Consider the following 18,723-nt stretch of genomic DNA (forward strand, 5'->3'; position numbering starts at 1 on the left):
AGTTTCCCCTCTTATCAAAAAATGTAACAAACATGACACATCATCGAGTGTGATAGACACTTCACGAAGCGGTAGATGAAATGACGAGGTCTCAGTATGCCATCTCTCCACGAATGTGATCGCTATATTCGCAAGTGCACGAATCGCGTTAGAGTAATATAAAAGAATATCGATCCCACAGAGACCAAATCGTCAATCTATCGATTACTATTGTTACGATGTTTATCTAAGGCGGTACAAATGAGATAATGATGTCGCAAAATAACAGTAAATAAAGAAAGTGATAAATACAGTGAAGATAAAGATAGGCTTGAATGTATTTCACGTCAGTTAAACGATGCTTTGATTGTCTAAATAGAACTACTTATGGGGCAATATTTTCTACTCTTGAAAAGAATACATTTAACAGGAACTGTCGCTTTTGCGTATTCAGAACCGAGTTTACCCTTAAATTAAGGTCTTTTATTCTCACTTATAAAAGGTGCGCAGAACGCTAAAGTAGTAAACCTATTTTTAAGAAATAAGACTCGTAAGCTTAGTTGAAAAGTAATTTTGATTCGGAAAGTTTACCTAAGGAGTTTCCTGATTTTAAATCTATCAACGCGTCCGAAAACAGTTTCAAAAATCGTTTTTCCTTAAAGTGATAAAAAAATCCTAGTTAACTAAGTCAGGGTGCTTTCGCACTCATTGAGTAGTCAAAATTAACCAAGCTTGTTTTAGAAAACTCGAATTAAGAATCAAAACAACCCCTAAATCATTTCTACAGATGCAATATGTGAAACATCTCTTTAACCGTGATCCTTACATTCTAACCTTTGAAAGACTTAGCCAGACATGGTAATACAAACAATTTCAACGATATTGAACATGATGAAAAGAAGTTTAGAATGTAAGGCATGAAGAACAAGTAAAGCGTGTAAAACAATCAAAACGAGCAATAAAGATAATGGCGAGAAAATTAAATAAAGTAAAGACAATGGCAGGAATTAAATAAAGTAAAGCATGACAAGAAATTAAATAAAGTAAAGCATGGCAAGTAAAATAAAAAGGCGATTAAATTAGAACATAACGGAGGCTTTAAATCTGGTACAAGGAAGTAAATAAACCTTTGACTTTGAAAATAAAGATGACATCAAAATCAAAGTGCTCCAACTCAATTTCATTAAGGTGCGATAACCCCTCGATGTGACGGATTACCGTTTTTACAGATGATAATAGAGTCTTAGTGTTGTAAACTAAGTTGGATGATTTTAAAATGAACTAGAACGACCTATTTATAGAGGAACTCAGCAACATGCAAAGACCAGAATGCCCTTCAACTTCTCTTTAGTGGGAACGTGAAATGCAAAGGTGGCGTCCTCCACCCCTCCATGGCGCCCGCCATGTGAGTAAATGGGGAAGTTCATGGGATCGTGGAAGTTTCCTCCTGGTTGAGGGCTGATGTGTCATGGCTTCTCCTATAGTGGCCGCCATGCAGAACGCCATGAGTACATTTTTTGCGGAAAACCCTAATTTTATGGTCTTTTTGCTTCGTTTCTTCTAAAAAGGTCCTGAAAGAGCTAAATACCTGAAAACAACACAAAAAAAGCATAACACAAGCAAAATGATAATAAAGACCTAAAAAACATGCGAAATCCGAGTCAAAAACGCGGTGTGATTCAGTGTGATCAAATTCTCCCACACTTAAACCTTTGTTTGTCCTCAAGCAAAAACTCTTTATAGCTCATGCAAGAAAAACAATATCAACCAGAGTTAATTCAAGGTAAAAAGGCTTATAAGTTCATTCAAGGAATGTATCGATAGGTACTAACGAATCAAACTAAGGATATTCTAGTGACACTTCCCGCAAATGCGGTCATAGGTTTCGTTCCTATACAAATCAATCCATATTACCCCACCATACCTAGGCCTTCTTTTCATCTTCTTCAAGTCCTTTTCATTCATGTGCAATCACATTAAGCCCGTTATACGTACATACTTATAATAAGGTGACCGATTAGTGATTATGATCTTAGGCATGGGGCTCTGGTACATAAGTTGGTGTAACCCCTTTATTTAACCCAATTGTAGTTGTGGGGGATTGGATCGTAATCCACCCTACCAAGTCCAGCACCAGATACCTCTGAACCAACCAACAATAGGCATATTATTATATATTTTTTTATTTTTCTTCTGCATGTTTCGCAAACCTCTTTATTTTGCTGGGTTAAATGACCGTGTGAGAGTCACCTATCCCGGAATTTGATACAACTAGAGGACAAAGCAAAAAAAATTATGATCATTCACTTATTTTCATCGGTCCCCTACGTAGAGCATGCTTAAGCCGGAGCTGACTGCAAGGATAAACTACTTAAGGACTTATTTGGAACAAAAATTAGGGCCACAACATATGGGGTATCGGGATCGACTCTTAATCATGAAGCCTACGGTGTCAAGACGATATTGATTTTTTGAAAAAGTTTTCCCAAGTCTTTTACATCCTGTCATAAACATATCTTATAGCCTGAATATTCAAAATACATTGTTTTCTTTTGCTCACAAAATGTTTGGTAAGGCTAAAGAAATGGGAGAAGTACGGATACACCACATAGATGACTCGTCAAACACATGTTATTTTATTGAAAGAAAAGCAAACAACTAAAACACACAAAACATACTGAAAATAAAACATACTGAAAATAAAGGAAAGCGATAAAAATCTCCTCCCACACTTAAACCGAACATTGTCCCCAATGTTTCGATATGAGATAGGGTAAGAGTAACCTGAAAGAGAGAACTATGGCTGATCACCGGTACCGTCACCGCCCTGGTCAGGATGCCTGGGTCGACGACTCCTGCTACGAGTACTAAGACCTTCCTGCAGCTGCCTAGAGCGACCTAAGAGAGACCCATTGTTGGCCTCGATAAGTGCGAAGTGACGCTCAGTAGCCTATCGCTGGCGATGCTGCTCATTAGTGATCGCAAGCAAGGACTCAGTGATAGTCCGATGTGCTTGCTCACTGCTCTGTTGGGAAGCTACCATAAATCTCATACTATTAGTCAATTGTTGGTTTATGGTATTTAGAAGGGCGTCACGCCTTTCTTCCCGAGCCTGGTGCTCGCGCCACATCTCCTCAGTGATGTAAAAACCGGGAGTGTACCTGCAAAATGGTCAGAAGAAAAAGGTGCGATGTGTGTAGGTGATGCAGTGTGTGTAGGAATATCATGAGCAGGGGACTGATCGCGTCGGTCATACTCATCATCAGTTCCTTGCCCATCGTCCATAGGGACATTAGGTGGCAAAGGACCGGTAAAAGGTGGAGCATCGAGATCATATGTCCAGTTCCTTGCATGTCGCACATCTGTACGCTGAGAGTAAGGTAAAACAACATTCGGTATAGCTACACCATGGATCATGAGGTTATAACCGCCCGCTCGCCGCACCTTGCATAATTTCATATCCTTCAAAATTTTCAAGTTAATGGTGCGGTGAGGGAGCGGTTCTAAGGTAGCTAACTCAGCGTTGAGATTAAGCGCTCTAGCAATAGAAATAATTAATCCACCAAAAGAAATGATTCCTCATTTTTTCAAAATGGCGGACATATGAGCAAGCATAAAAGGAACATGATTGATCCTTTGATTAGTAAGGCAACCCTGTAAAAATAGCAACTCGCGAGCATTTACTTTATTAGAATTTTCCCGACCAAAAATAGTACATGCCAAAAGATATCGAAAAATATGGATGGTTGGGTTATGAATAGTGGAGGCTAAGATTCCTTCAAAGAAGTGATAGCCACATTTGATAATCTATTTCAAAAGTTAAATGCTTCGAGTGCCCATTCAGCATCTAAGGGTGTCTCACAAATGGCTATCCTAATCAAAGGATTATTGAATGAAATTTATGTTTTAAAGTGTCCATGTATGTCCATCGTTGATGATGTTTGAAGGTTTTAGGGATTGATATAGTATATAGATCCATGATTATATGAATATAAGTAATGATTGATATAGGTATGTTTATAACTGAACTTAAAATCATAAAATATTTTTGGTGATGATTTCATGGACGTCTTTGGAGTTAGAGGAGATGAAAATTGTGTTGGAATTTCAGAAAAACAACAACTTTTTGGTAACACCTTTGTGCACGGTTTTGATCATAACTTCCAACTCGTAAATTATTTTGAGATGGGGTTTGAAATGTTGGGTATATGAAACAGAGGAATATAACTTTGTTTCATAGTTAAAATAGTTTTTATGATGATTTCATGGACGCTTTTTGGGATTGGAAAAGATGAAAACATGCTTGAAATTTCAGAAAAATAGTAGCTTTTTGGTAACGCCTTCATGCACGGTTTTGATCATAACTTTCAACTCATAAATCATTTTGAGACGGGGTTCGAAGAGTTGGGTAGCTGAAATAGAGGGATATAACTTTGTTTTAGGGATAAAATAGTTTTAACGATTTTATCAGAGGTTGGTAGTATGTGGGGAAGCAGTATATGATGTGACGAATATGGTTGAGGTCCGTATTGACAAATTATTTGATGCGTTATGAATGATTGGAATGATGTGTTTGATTATATTGGTGGTAGTCCAGAAGGGTGGATTACATTACGCATGGTTAAAATTGTGTGATCGATTGTGGATCATTAAATGTTATTATAATTGTTGTGTTAATTGCATTATTACCATGTCATACATCCATTGTTGATATGTTGAAGGAGATAAGTAATAGGTCCGAAGAGGGACAAAAGACTTATCTGGAACTCAGAACGGGGAGTTTGGGATTCCGAATGGGGAATCGGGTTCGTAAGAAGAACCAAATGTTGAATCGGTACCACATGCATATGAGTCGTTGTCGTTGTTGTGAGTCGCATAGCATGAATGAATTATATGCGTGAAATATGACTATGTATGATGATGATGTTGTTGTATGTGATGCTGATGATAATTTGGGTGTGAGAATGTGATATGTTATTATGCATGATTGTGTAGATGTTGTACTATATTTTATATTCTATATTGTTATTATTGAAATGAATTTTCATCCTTTTGTTTGAATATTGTCTTTACATGGGCATCGTGCAGATACTCAAGAGTAGAGATGTTGTGAGTGAAAGTTAGCTCGTAGAGCTATTTCTTTTAGTGTATTCGTGTTAACGTTGGCTATGCTCTAATATGTAACACTGTGGAGCGAATTATTTATTTTATGTTGAAATTTCCTGAGAGAAAATGCATGCTCTCGTATTTGTTTTATGTTTTGGTGTGATAGCACTTGGATAACACTCACGAGTCGGTGCTTTTAATTTTGTTACGAAAACTATTATGAGATTTTAAATTGTTATAGTTTTTTTGTTATGATTCCGCTGCGAAGATATTTAGATGAGTTGGATATTGTGTAAACATCGTAAATGCAAATATATGTAGTAAAATATTTTGTTGTAACCCGTGTTATGGAGCAGGCTATGATTGTTGTGAGTGACACTCTAAGTGATTGTATTTCGTTAATTAAATTCTTAGATAATTACGCGTGGATTTTTAAGGTGTTACACATCCCGTGATTAACCGTAATATAACCGATCATGCATAAATCCTTCATCTCAGTTAGGACAAAGTAACCTAAAACCACTCCTCATTCGACTAAGGCAAGCCAATAATCTTCCACTCATGGTTAATAAACTTTGCCGAATCACAGTCCTATAGAAAAATGAATCTATGTAAGAAACTTGTAATATAATAATAAACGTAATTTAAAAAGAATGGATCCAACTAATTTTATCTCTATGTCTAACAGTATGATCTGGGTACATAATCAGCAGCGACAACTCTATAGGGCCTCCTCTAAATGTCTGAAGTGGCATGGGCTCAACAGCCTCATCAGTCGGAGGTGACACTAGCTCAGCAGCCTCATTGGCATGAAGTCCGCGATACTTAGGTGACACTAGTGCCTGAGATACCATCGGTAACTCGAGTACCTCTTACGCTTGAATAGGTGAAATCTATCGTCTGCGAGAGGATGGAGGCAGTGAAGCGTTAGTAGATGACACTCGTCTCCTACGAGAATAAGGAGATGGAAAAGCATGAAGCCCAAAAGTCGATGCCTCTACATGAACCATGATAGAGTGAACACGAGCCTTCAAAACCTGACTCTTCTCCCTTCTAACTGATGCATGTTATACAATCCTCCAGTGCCTCAGTTTGTCGTCTTTATCATCCATAATGCTTGTAAGTAAACCAGACCATTAGTACGCAACCCTACAAGCAAGAAAAGAAGAAAAAAACATACCAATAATTTATGGAGATGCATCTCCGGTTCCTGAAAATCCAAACGTTGAAATTTTTTTAAGATGCATCTCCAAAAAAATTTGCAACTTTTTTGGTTTGTTAATGGCGGTAATCAAGACCACCAAACACCAAAAATAATGGATTGATCATTATTTTTAACCATCAAACATGTTCTACGGTATGTATAAAATATCATTCATGCAATTTATACTCATTTCTTACCTAAATCATCAACTTCTACTAATTTATACAAAAACTCAAAAAGTATCAAAATATCAAAAACTTACAAATTCAGAGTTTTACTTCAATGTTAAATTATATCTCTGATGGAAGAACCTTTGAATTTGCTTGATTGATTTTGAACTTGGTTGAAGGAAGAACCTTTAAGAGAGTTTGAGAAAGTTATATTTTTAAAATAAATGAGGAAGGAGAAGGATTTTGACGCGTTATAGAGCCCTTAGTATCCGAAAATGCATCTCCGAAATAATTATGAAGATGCATCTCCAAAAAATTTTAACATTAAGTCAAAATTCTATTTATTCATGATGCATCCGAAGATGAATCTTCGAAAATTGAGGGCATTTTTATATTTTCACATGATGTTCTAATTATACATAGGGTGCATTAAGAAATTCTCTAACTATTGTTATTGTGAATTGGATTTCATGATTTATATGTAGGATCAAGTGAGAGCATATCAACCATTCAAACCACACCTTAAATATTACTCCCTTTTTCCTAAAATAATTGTCGCATCTTATAAAATTATTTTACTTTCCGTTACAATTCTAATGTTTATATTTCAATTATATCCTCTAATTAATACTCTAAATTTATTATTCACTCATTCTACATTTATGACAATTCGAATACACCAATAGTAAACAAGAATAATTTAGTAAAAATATTACTCTTTCTTTCATTTATTATATTTTTTTAATCTATGTAAAATGATCAATTATGATAACTATTTTGAGACGGATGGAGAAATATATAAATACAACGCAGCCACAAACATCTAATCCTTTCTACATGGAAATCAAGTAAGTCCTTATATTAAGTTGCCAAGCGGCAGTTCAAGAGCCTGCTGCATCAACCTCTTGCACAAGCTTAGATAAGCAGTTGAAGTCGATGTTGAAAAGTGATACAATTCCGGCTGAAAATGCAATAAACATAATGTCTGATGTACCGATGAACAAGCATTACTTCAGGAAATTTCAATGATACTAAAAATGCCTTGTAGTTATGACATCAAATATGATACAACTTTCATATATCAAGAAATAATGAAAAATTCTCATGCCATTGGCATTGTCATATTGAAAATTCATATATCAAGAAATATGACACAATTTTCTAGCTAATAAGCTTTGACTCAACACAATTAATCATTAAAAATGAATTATACCGTAGCTCCCTAGACCAGATAACAAGCATTGTACCCAAAAAAAAAAGACAGATAAGCAGAACATCATGTGCGTTCTCCCTCCCCTTTGTGATATTTGATGTATATAATCCTCGATGTTTCTTTACAGGCTGTCAGCTACCAAATTCTTGCATTGAACCATTGCTTCTGTAACCAAGATATATTTTCTTATTTACAGATACAAGCATGCTTTCTCAGCAAAACAGCAAGTAAGCAAACATACTCCACTGAAGCTGGATGGCAGAAGCAGATATTCAAGTGTCAACAAAAGAATTCTCCATCACTCCCATTTATGCCATTAGGAAAATGAGAATCTTGAGAAAAGAGAGAGCCCAGATCCTGATGTTTCACTTGCAGGACTTGGTGGAACATCTGTTGAGTTTTGATATGTCTGTTGGCATTTCTGCATCTGCATTCGCAATCAAATAGCAGAAAATTGTTTCCTTGGGGAGACAAAATATACGTAGATAAGGAAAAACTTTTGAATCTTGAATCACACTGTTTTGAGCAATTATTAACTATCCAATTGAATACTTGAGAACATATTTGAAACTCCTATTATACAGAAGCACGTATTTATACTAAATATCAAGATTCTTTCAGTGTTGTAAAATATTGAGATATTTTTCATATATTGTAACAAGTGTAGTGCCCACTGATGAGCCTACACTGGAGGATATTTAGTATTAGCCAAATGATTTTTTCAACTTAAAATTACATGAATGTGATTCTTAATAGAAGCCCTTAAATATAATTTTGGTGATGCAATGGCATTGCACAAGGAGCACCTTTTATCATTTGCAAAATTTATGACTTACCCCATAAATTTTCATTCCTATCTCTCTACCAAGTAAGAGTTTAGATGCAAAGGTAGATGATGACAACATTACCTCTTCTGGACTAAACTGAAGCAGCATTCCAATAACTGGTAGCAATACTTCCACTTCACCTGACCACAGAAAAATTTCTATGATTAAACTTGCTTCACAATATTATTAGGAAATGCCTTTACTTATTTATTAAGATAAATTAATACCTGTCTCCAGAAGCTTTAAGATAATATTTTTTAAATATGTCATATCTACACCTTCCCTTTTCTTCGCTCTTTCCATGCTGCGAAGCTCAGACTTCAACATTGCCTCCTGCAGTCACAATATTTGGAAATTCATGTGTGGGTTGCTGTATGCTTGCACATGTAACTAAATTAAATGAATCACAAATCCAATGAAAGCTCATTTATTCATTTTTCAAGTAGTCACAAATTTAAAAATTATGTAGCATTATAACATTTTTCCTGTCAGAAAATTGCAGTGCAAGCAAGGACTATTAGCAGAATATCTTCAAATGGAAATCAGTATTCCAGTCAAAGAAACAAGCATTGACCTTGTACAGCTGCTCCTTTCATTTCTGTAAATGGAAATACAAATAAATCTTGGTAAATTCCAGCAAGACAAATACCTGTTGGCTGTGGAGACGATTTTCATGTTCAAGCTCCTCAATTTCTTCCTGAATTAGCAGTATTGTATTATATAGTATTACAGAAGAAAATGGATGGGGGACAACTAGAGACTAAGATTCTTTAAAAAAAATCTAGACATACTTGAAGAGCTAAAATATGGCGCTGCGACTGTGCTAGCTCTTCCTCTCTTTGGGCCTGTTGTCTAGCCAAAATCTGAAATTTGTGACAAAAATCAAAACAAAGACTCAGGGATGGATCCTCCAAAGTATGCTGAAGAGATGCGAGAAGATATGGAATGAAAGAAATTATATATCTTGAATAGAAAATGTCTTCCGGTTTCATCACGCCCACCCCTAAAGGCGAAAACAATTAAAAAAATGGAGGAAACAGAGTCCTGTAACTGAGGCAACTAAGAGATTTGCATCTATAGTTCACCGATTGCTATACACAACTTTCTAACTGGGGGCTTAAAAAATTATTTCACAAATGTATTAGAGATAAACGGAATTGAATAGAAAACTGCAATTGCAGAATGCTATACCAGAATTTGATGTTCAGCGTCTGAGGGACTTAAATTACTCGAATCCAATTGATGTGAGGCTGTACATAACAGTTGAAGAAAGAGTGTCAAACATCACCACTAAATGATAGACTTTACGATTACACTAACAATATGAACAGCTATTCATCACCTTGAGAAAAAACTTAAAGGAAACTCTGCAGATCGAAAATATACTGTCATACTATAATTGAATTAATACCTGTGTTGTAGTGATCATTCTGACTGGCCTGATATCATTTCAGAGCATTGCGGCATCAGAAGAATAAAAACGCAAGACCATGGAAATGTTTAGTATATGCCAAATGCCTTGATTTTTATGATATTGAGAAAATGCATAGATAAATAAAAAACATACGCGTTGTCTTGATTGAAGAGACTGGCGGAGATTCTTATTTTCATCTAGAAGTCTGGATATTTCATTGTCTTTGTCCTCAATCATTCTATCAGAAAGATCATGAAATGAAGCATGTTCTTCCTACAGGTTATAGATTCAGTTAGCGCCCAAATAAAAAAGATGGGCAAAATCATTATCAGAGGCGGGAATCAAGTCCAAGCACAGGTTTAACAATTTACAAATTACCCTCAATTTTTTACATCTCTGTTTGAGATCTTCCAATTCCTTTTGCATACCTTCTGCAGCAGCTACTTCATTTTCGGTCTTCATTGCCTCGCATCTGACTGCAAAGTTCAATTTAATGTAGTTTTTAATGCCGGATTCATATGCATAAGAAAATAGAAGAAATATAAGGCACAAACAACTTTTAACCAACTATCAGTGTGTATTACTTCTCCATGTTTCTTCTACATTTTGAAGGCTTAGTCCCCATTCCTCTTTCTCTTTTAGGTGCTGAGCACTAACTGAATCAAGCTTTATTTCTAAACTCCTTATCTGTTGCTTGACACTTTCAAGCGCAGTGTCTCTGAAATTAATAAAATGAGAGGTTGTGAGTGCTCCACACTGAACCGCAAAAAGGTAACACTATTAATGCCCAATCAATGGGAAAAAGCATTATATGTTGTAATATTATTATTATTATTATTATTATTATTATTATTATTATTATTATTATTATTATTATTAGAATATGTTGAATATCATACCGCTCATTATGAGTTGCGGTCCTGTACAGCTCATTATGACTTGATTAGCATTTATAGGTTTTAAGGAGAATAATTACCCTTCCCTTATTTAGATAGATTTATAGTCTATAAATACCTCTTTTGTATTCTTTACAACATATATAAAACTTTACATATTTCTACATGGTATCAGAGCACCCGATTCTAGGGGCTCTGCTTCCGCGCTCAAAACACTAGCCGTTCTTATTACGGCCCTTTTTCTTGGTCAAGGTTCCCTTTCTCTTGGAACCCTAGTGATCTCGGTGACTTTGCAGCCGTCGTGCACCGCTCAACCGCCGTTGCAGATCCGGATGGTTTCACCTTCATTGCTGTTTTTCAGGACAGCTTTCTTGCTGTTTCTTGATTGTTCGGTTGTCATCTTTGTTGGTGTTTCTCATTGGCAGCGCTTCGATCCTCTCCTAACAGTAGGTCTCGATCCTCTCCTGGCTCGAGACGGTTTGTTTCTCTTTATGGACTCCTTAAGTAAGTTCTCTAACACTAGTTCTCTGACCATGACTGGTAAGAACTCTAGCTTCTTAGCTTTAAATGCCTCTTGTTCTAAAGATATCTGGATTATTGACTCCGGTGCAACTGATCACATGACTCCATATATGTCATATCTCTCTTCTTATTCACCTTTACCTAATAAACGTCATATTACCACTGCAAATGGGTCCCAAACCCCGATTGTCGGATCTGGTAACATCCGCCTAAGCCCATCTCTCCACCTAAATCATGTGCTTCATGTCCCTAAGCTTTCTAACAATCTTTTGTCCATCCATAAACTCACTAAAGACTTGAATTGTATTGTAACCTTTTTTCATTCTCATTGTGTTTTTCAGGACCTTGCCACAGGGAAGACGATTGGAATTGTTGAGGAACAGAACGGGTTATATTGTCTGCCTCATAAGGAAAGCAAGTGTCATCGGGCTGGTTCAGAGTCATGGGCAAATACTCAAATATGGCTCCAACACAGGCGTCTTGGACATCCTCCTCTCCGCATGCTCAGGTCTCTATTCCCTCACTTATTTACCAAAGTGTTTGTTGATTCCTTTCATTGTGATGTGTGTCAGTTTGCCAAATCCCATAGAGCAACCTATTCCCCTAGTGATACTAGGAGTGTCGAACCCTTTGATCTTGTTCATTCTGATGTATGGGGGCCGTCATCCATTTCCAATATTTCTGGTGCAAAATGGTATGTTACTTTTATTGATGACTGTACTCGGGTTACATGGGTTTTTCTTATGAAAGATAAGTCTAAAGTGTATCAATTGTTTGTTAACTTTTTTCAAATGGTTAAAACACAGTTTGGGAAACCTATTAAAAGGTTACGGTCAGACAATGGTAAGGAGTATGTAAACCAAAAATTAATGGTGTTGTTCATGAGTTGACTTGTGTTGACACTCCACAACAAAATGGGGTTGCTGAAAGAAAAAATTGTCATCTTCTTGAAATCACCCGAGCATTACGCTTTCAAATGAATGTTCCTAAATTTTATTGGGGGGAAGCTGTCTTGACCTCTGCTTATTTAATCAATAGGTTACCTTCTAGGGTGTTATCTGGTGTTAGTCATGTGCAGGTCCTGACTCGATTCTTTCCGTCTGTGCCCATTATGTCAAGTCTTCAGAATCGTGTCTTTGGTTGTTCTGCCTTTGTCCATGTTCATGATCCTCGTCGAGGTAAGTTAGATCCTCGGGCTATTAAATGTATCTTCATAGGATATGCTTCAGATAAGAAGGGGTACAAGTGTTATCATCCTCCTAGTCGTCGTCTATATATCCATGGATGTTACTTTTCAGGAATCTGAGTCTTTTTATCCCAGTCCTCAGCTTCAGGGGGAGAATAATCAAGAAGCTGAGTCTTCAGAGTTGTCGGTCCTTCCTGTTATTCCTGTAATACAGGAGCCCTTGATGCCTAATGAGGATGGTGGTGATGTACCAATATCGGTGCATAATAATGTTGACAGATACAAGTTACAGGATCCAGAGTCGTCTCCTGAGTTGTTTGTTCTTCCTGTTATTCCAGTAATACAGGAGCCCTTGATGCCTAAGGAGGATGGTGGTGATGTACCAATATCGGTGCATAATAATGTTGACAGATACAAGTTACAGGACCCAGAGTCGTCTCCTGAGTTGTTTGTTCTTCCTGTTATTCCTGTAATACAGGAGCCCTTGATGCCTAAGGAGGATGGTGGTGATGTACCAATACCGGTGCATAATAATGTTGACAGATACAAGTTACAGTTACAGCGAAAAAGGTGGAAAGGTAAATCCGTTCTGCCCCAACATGTCCAATCGTCTGAACCTGAGGTAAGTGTTCCTAACCCTGAGCCTAGAATTCTTGTGAGCCAAACCTTGATGACCTACCTATTGCTTTGAGAAAAGAAAAAAGGTCTTGTACCAAATACCCTATATCCCAATTTGTGTCTACTGAAGAGCTTTCTGTGCAGCATCAGAGTTTTATTTCAGCTATTGACTCTATTAGAGTCCCAGAGTTTTATTTCAGCTATTGACTCTATTAGAGTCCCTGCATCAGTACAAGAAGCATTAAAGGATAAGTACTGGATTCAAGCCATGAATGAAGAGATGCAAGCACTAGAGAAAAATGGGACTTGGGATATTATTGAGAAGCCAAATGACAAGAGGCCAGTAGGCTGCAGGTGGATATATACGGTAAAATACCGATCCGACGGCACACTCGACAGATGTAAGGCGAGGCTAGTTGCAAAGGAATACACCCAGACCTATGGAATTGACTATGAAGAAACATTTGCTCCAGTAGCAAAAATGAACACCGTAAGAATCATTCTTTCCTTGGCAGCTCACTTTGATTGGGAGTTGCAACAGTTTGATGTCAAAAATGCTTTCTTGCATGGAGATTTGGAGGAAGAGGTCTATATGGAGATCCCACCCGGATATGATCCTACTTCAGGAAGTAATAAGGTTTGCAGGTTAAAGAAGGCCATATATGGGCTCAAGCAATCTCCCCAGACTTGGTTTGGAAGGCTCACTCATGTTATGGTGTCCTTGGGTTATAAACAAAGCCAAGGTGATCATACTCTCTTTATAAAGCATGCTCAAAATGGTAAACTCACTCTTTTGTTAGTCTACGATATGATCATAGCAGGTAATGATGAATTTGAGAAGAAGAACTTGGGAATGAGTTGGCAGCTCAGTTTGAAATGAAGGACCTTGGAAAGTTGAAATATTTCCTAGGTATGGAGGTAGCATACTCAAAACAAGGCATTTTCATTTCTCAGAGAAAATATGTCCTTGACCTTCTCAAAGAGACTGGCAAGTTGGGTTGTAAACCCACCAGAGTGCCTATAGAGCAAAACCACAGGATTGGGAGTGATGAGGAAAGCCCAAGGGTTGGTAAAGCTCAATACCAGAGACTTGTGGGAAAGCTCATTTATCTATCTCACACCAGGCCTGACATAGCTTATCCAGTTAGTGTTGTCAGTCAATTCATGCATGACCCTCAGGAGAGGCACTTACAGGCAGTGGATAGAATCTTGCAGTATCTAAAGATGAGCCCAGGAAGAGGACTATTGTTCAAGAAAAGTGAGCAGTTGTCTATGGAGGTTTATACTGATGCAGATTATGCAGGGTCGATTGTTGACAGGAGATCCACCACTGGATATTGTATGTTCCTAGGTGGAAATTTAGTGACATGGAGGAGCAAGAAACAGAATGTAGTTGCCAGATCAAGTGCAGAGGCGGAATTTAGAGCCATGGCTCAAGGAGTTTGTGAACTGTTGTGGATGAAGATCATTCTAGATGACTTGAAAATAAAGTATGAAGCTCCTATGAGACTTTCTGCGATAATAAGTCTGCCATTAGTATTGCTCACAATCCGGTCCAACACGACAGAACAAAGCATATAGAGATAGACCGACACTTCATCAAAGAGAAATTGGATAGGGGTCTTATTTCTACACAGTATGTCCCATCAGAACTTTAGTTAGCTGATGTGCTCACCAAAGGACTTCCCTTGGAGCGGTTTCGAGATCTTACGTGCAAGCTGGGGATGATAGATATTCATTCCCCAACTTGAGGGGGAGTGTTGTAATATTAGTATTATTATTATTATTAGAATATGTTGAATATCATACAGAAGGGGAGTGTTGCAATATTAGTATTATTATTATTATTAGAATATGTTGAATATCATACAGCTCATTATGAGTTGCGGTCCTCTACAGCTCATTATGACTTGATTAGCATTTATAGGTTTTAAGGAGAATAATTACCCTTCCCTTATTTAGATAGATTTATAGTCTATAAATATCTCTTATGTATTCTTTACAACATATATAAAACTTTACATATTTCTAATATATATATATATATATATATATATATATATATATATATATATATATATATATATATATAAAATCTCCATAGTGCTTTTAAAACACACGGTTTATTCAAATGTCTATCATTCTCTCTTATTTCAACATGGTATCAGAGCCTACTGAGAGACAATCTTTCACCGTGCTTTACACGGTTGATCCACTGTCTTCCGGTGAGAAATTTTTGACAAACTATGTCATAATTCCAGTTTGCCTTCCATACACTGCCGTGACTCATTCCGGCATCAGTTCTCGAAAATCTTCGGTCACCACCACATTGCCACCGCCATCGCTATTGTTCCTGACGAACTTCCGGCAAACTATCCCTACCGGCAAAAACGCCTCCTCTGATCCGACCGTTCTCCACTTTTTCACCTGCAAAAACCTCCGCATGCGCCCACACGCGTCACCTTCGTCTTCGTGCGTGCGCCTCACGCACCGCCATCTGAACCGCGCGTGACAGTGCGTCCGACAGCCGATCCCGACAACATTTCCACCGCCCCACTCGCCACCGTCCAACTGTTCCATATCCGGTCTCAGATTTTATTTTTCACTAACGAAAAACTATGACCCGGTTCAAACGGAGCATTTTTCACCCGGTTCGTGTGATATTTTCTCTCTTCAGATACTCATGGCTACTCCTCAAAACTTTACGCCAAACTACGATGATTTCCTCAGGTGGTATCAGAATCATCAAAACTTAGATTCTACTGATTTAGTTGCAAAGACTGGTAACTCATCTGAAATTAATAAAAATCTTCTCTTGGATCTTGAGTCATTGACTTTGGTTCGTCTGATTGTGTTACCGGTAATAGAAATCTTTCCTCTTCCCTCTCTACCTCTGGTTTCTTACCTACTATAACTTCTATCAATGGTTCTCAAACCCGACCCAAAGGGATTGATACTGTTCAAATTCTACCTCCTCTCTCTGTTAATTTTGTTCTTTATGTATCTAATTGTCCATTTAATTTACTTTCAGTCAGTCGCTTAACTCGTTTTCTTGATTGTATTGTCACATTCACTAACAGTAATGTTACCCTACAAGATCGGTGTTCGGGACGGACGATTGGCATCGGATGTGAGTCTCAAAGACCGTTATTACCTCTCAGTGTCATCTCAGACATGCTCGGTCAAAGATTCTCCACTCACCATCCATGCTCAGTTAGGTCATTTCAGTCTTCCCAAACTACAAAAGTTAGTGTCAAGTTTATTGAAGGTATCTAATTTACATTATGAGTCATGTCAATTAGAGAAACACACTCGTAGTCAATTTTCCAATCGAGTCAATAAACGAGCTTCGGCCCCTTTTGCTTTAGTTCACTCCGATGTTTGGGTCCCTCACGTACTATCTATACTCTTGAGTCTAGGTATTTTGTCATCTTTATTGATGATTTTTCACGTTGCACGTGATTATTTTTAATGAAAGATAGATCGACTTATTTTCTATTTTTGAACAATTTTATAAAGAAATAAAAACTCAGTTTGGTGTGTCTATTCGTACCTTAAGAAGTGATAATGCTCGTGAATAATTATCCCAACAATTTCAAACTTTTATGTCCAACAATGGTATTCTCCACCAAACATCTTGCCCTCATACACCTCAACAAAACGGGATAGCCGAACGCAAAAATCGGCATCTCGTAGAAACCACTCGGACCTTACTTCTCCATGGTAATGTTCCACTTCAGTTTTGGGAGGATGTTGTGCTAACGACATGTTGCCTTATAAATCGTATGCCCTCAACTATCCTTAACAATAAAATCCCCCGTTCAATCATTTTTCTTCATTCCCCCCTTCACCCAATTCCTCCCCGAGTCTTCGGATCTACGTGTTTTGTACACAATTTCTCTCCTGGTCTTGATAAACTATTAGCTCAATCACTAAAGTGTGTCTTTCTTGGTTATCATCAAACCCAAAAAGGTTATCATTAGCTATTCACTTACTCTACAATGATACCTCATATCTACCAATGTTACCTTCTTCGAGTTTGTTCCATACTTCAAGTCCAGACACATAACTCTGGAACCCCTTCAGAAAAGTACTCTCACACCCCTTCTGGAAGTTACTAATGTTCTGTCTACCATTATTCCCCATCAGTCTATGGATCCTGACCAACTAGGTATTCTTACTGTTGACCCCCGCACTTCTCGACCACTTCAAACATATTCGCGTTGTCACCCAACGTTTGTCCTTGAGGTCATTGCAGACTCTCCTCCGACGCCTCCGCCATCACCAGATCGGATCCTTCAACCTGAGTCCGATCTTCCAATTGTCCTTCGAAAAGGTATACGTCAAACACTAAATCCTTCTCCACATTATACTGATTTATGTTATCATCGTCTTTCCCCTTTGCATTATATTTGCTTGTCTTTTTTGTCTTCTGTTTCTATTCCTAAAACTCCAGGTGAAGCGTTATCTCACTCTGAGTGGAGGCAAACAATGATTGATGAGATGTGTGCTCTGCAAAATAGTGGTACTTGGGAACTGATTTCTCTTCCCCCTGGAAAATCTTTGGTAGGTGGTCGCTGGCTTTATACAGTGAAGGTTGGTCCAAATGATAAGATTGATTGATTTAAAGCTCTCTTGGTAGGCAAAGGATACACTCGAATTTTTGAATTGGATTATAGTGATACTTTCTCGCTTGTAGTGAAGATGTCATCAGTTCGGCTTCTTCTCGCCATTGCAGCCATTCGACATTGGCCTCTTCATCACTTGACATCAAAAATGTATTTTTACATGGTGATCTTGAAGAGGAAATATATATGGAACAACCACCTGGATTTGTTGCTCAGGGGGAGTTATCGACTTTGGTTTGTAGGCTACACGGGTCTCTTTATGGTCTTAAGCAATCTCCATGAGCTTGGTTTGACAAATTCAACACAGTAGTACAACAATTTGGTATGGTCCGTAGTGAAGTTGATCATTCTGTGTTTTATCGCCACTCAACCCAAGGGTGTATTTATCTTATTGTGTATGTAGATGATATTGTCATAATTGGTAGTGATCAGCAGAGAATACTCTAGTTGAAAAAACATTTGTCGAATCAATTTCAGACAAAAGACCTTGGTAAACTCTGCTTTTTTTTGTATTCAGATAGCTCAATCGAAATATGGTTTGGTGATTTCCCAGCAGAAATATGCTATAGATATTTTGGAAAAAACATGTCTGTTAAATGCTAAACCGGTTGATACTCCTATGGATCCAAGTATCAAACTCCTATCCAATCAGGGGGAGCCTCTATCTGACTCACGAAGATATAGGAGATTGGTTGGAAAAATGAATTATCTCCCAGTCACTCGTCCGGACATTTCTTTTGCAGTTAGTGTGGTCAGTCAGTTCTTAAATACTCCTAGGCAAGAACACATGGATGTTGTTAATCGAATTCTAAGATAAATCAAATGTGCCTTCGGAAAAGGTCTCGTGTATGAAGATAAAGGGACATACTCAGATAGTTGGATACTCTGATGTTGATTGGACGGGGTCATCCATTGATAGACGATCCACCTATGGGTATTATGTACTTGTTGGAGGAAACC

General features: G+C 37.6%; 1 protein-coding gene across 2 annotated transcripts in view; it reads right to left on the minus strand.

Annotated features, from left to right (window-relative positions):
• Positions 1-7,507: 7,507 nt before the first annotated feature.
• LOC127120032 (protein GRIP) overlaps positions 7,508-18,723 on the minus strand; it is a 23,694-nt gene continuing 12,478 nt past the window's right edge. The window contains exons 13-23 of one of the 2 annotated variants that reach the window (XR_007803000.1): positions 10,498-10,631; positions 10,292-10,389; positions 10,067-10,186; positions 9,911-9,938; positions 9,691-9,749; positions 9,291-9,362; positions 9,149-9,196; positions 8,727-8,832; positions 8,581-8,639; positions 7,914-8,099; positions 7,508-7,837 (exon numbers count right to left, since the gene is read on the minus strand). Coding sequence is in view for 1 of the 2 variants with exons in the window: in XM_051050414.1 (XP_050906371.1) it covers positions 7,989-8,099; positions 8,581-8,639; positions 8,727-8,832; positions 9,149-9,196; positions 9,291-9,362; positions 9,691-9,749; positions 9,911-9,938; positions 10,067-10,186; positions 10,292-10,389; positions 10,498-10,631 (835 nt within the window). In the remaining variant the exon portion in view is untranslated. Of the gene's footprint in view, positions 8,100-8,580; positions 8,640-8,726; positions 8,833-9,148; positions 9,197-9,290; positions 9,363-9,690; positions 9,750-9,910; positions 9,939-10,066; positions 10,187-10,291; positions 10,390-10,497; positions 10,632-18,723 lie in introns of both variants that reach the window. The other variant, XM_051050414.1, reaches the window with a different exon arrangement.

The sequence above is a fragment of the Lathyrus oleraceus genome, chromosome 2 (assembly GCF_024323335.1).
Source record: "Lathyrus oleraceus cultivar Zhongwan6 chromosome 2, CAAS_Psat_ZW6_1.0, whole genome shotgun sequence".
Classification (NCBI taxonomy): Eukaryota; Viridiplantae; Streptophyta; class Magnoliopsida; order Fabales; family Fabaceae; genus Lathyrus; species Lathyrus oleraceus.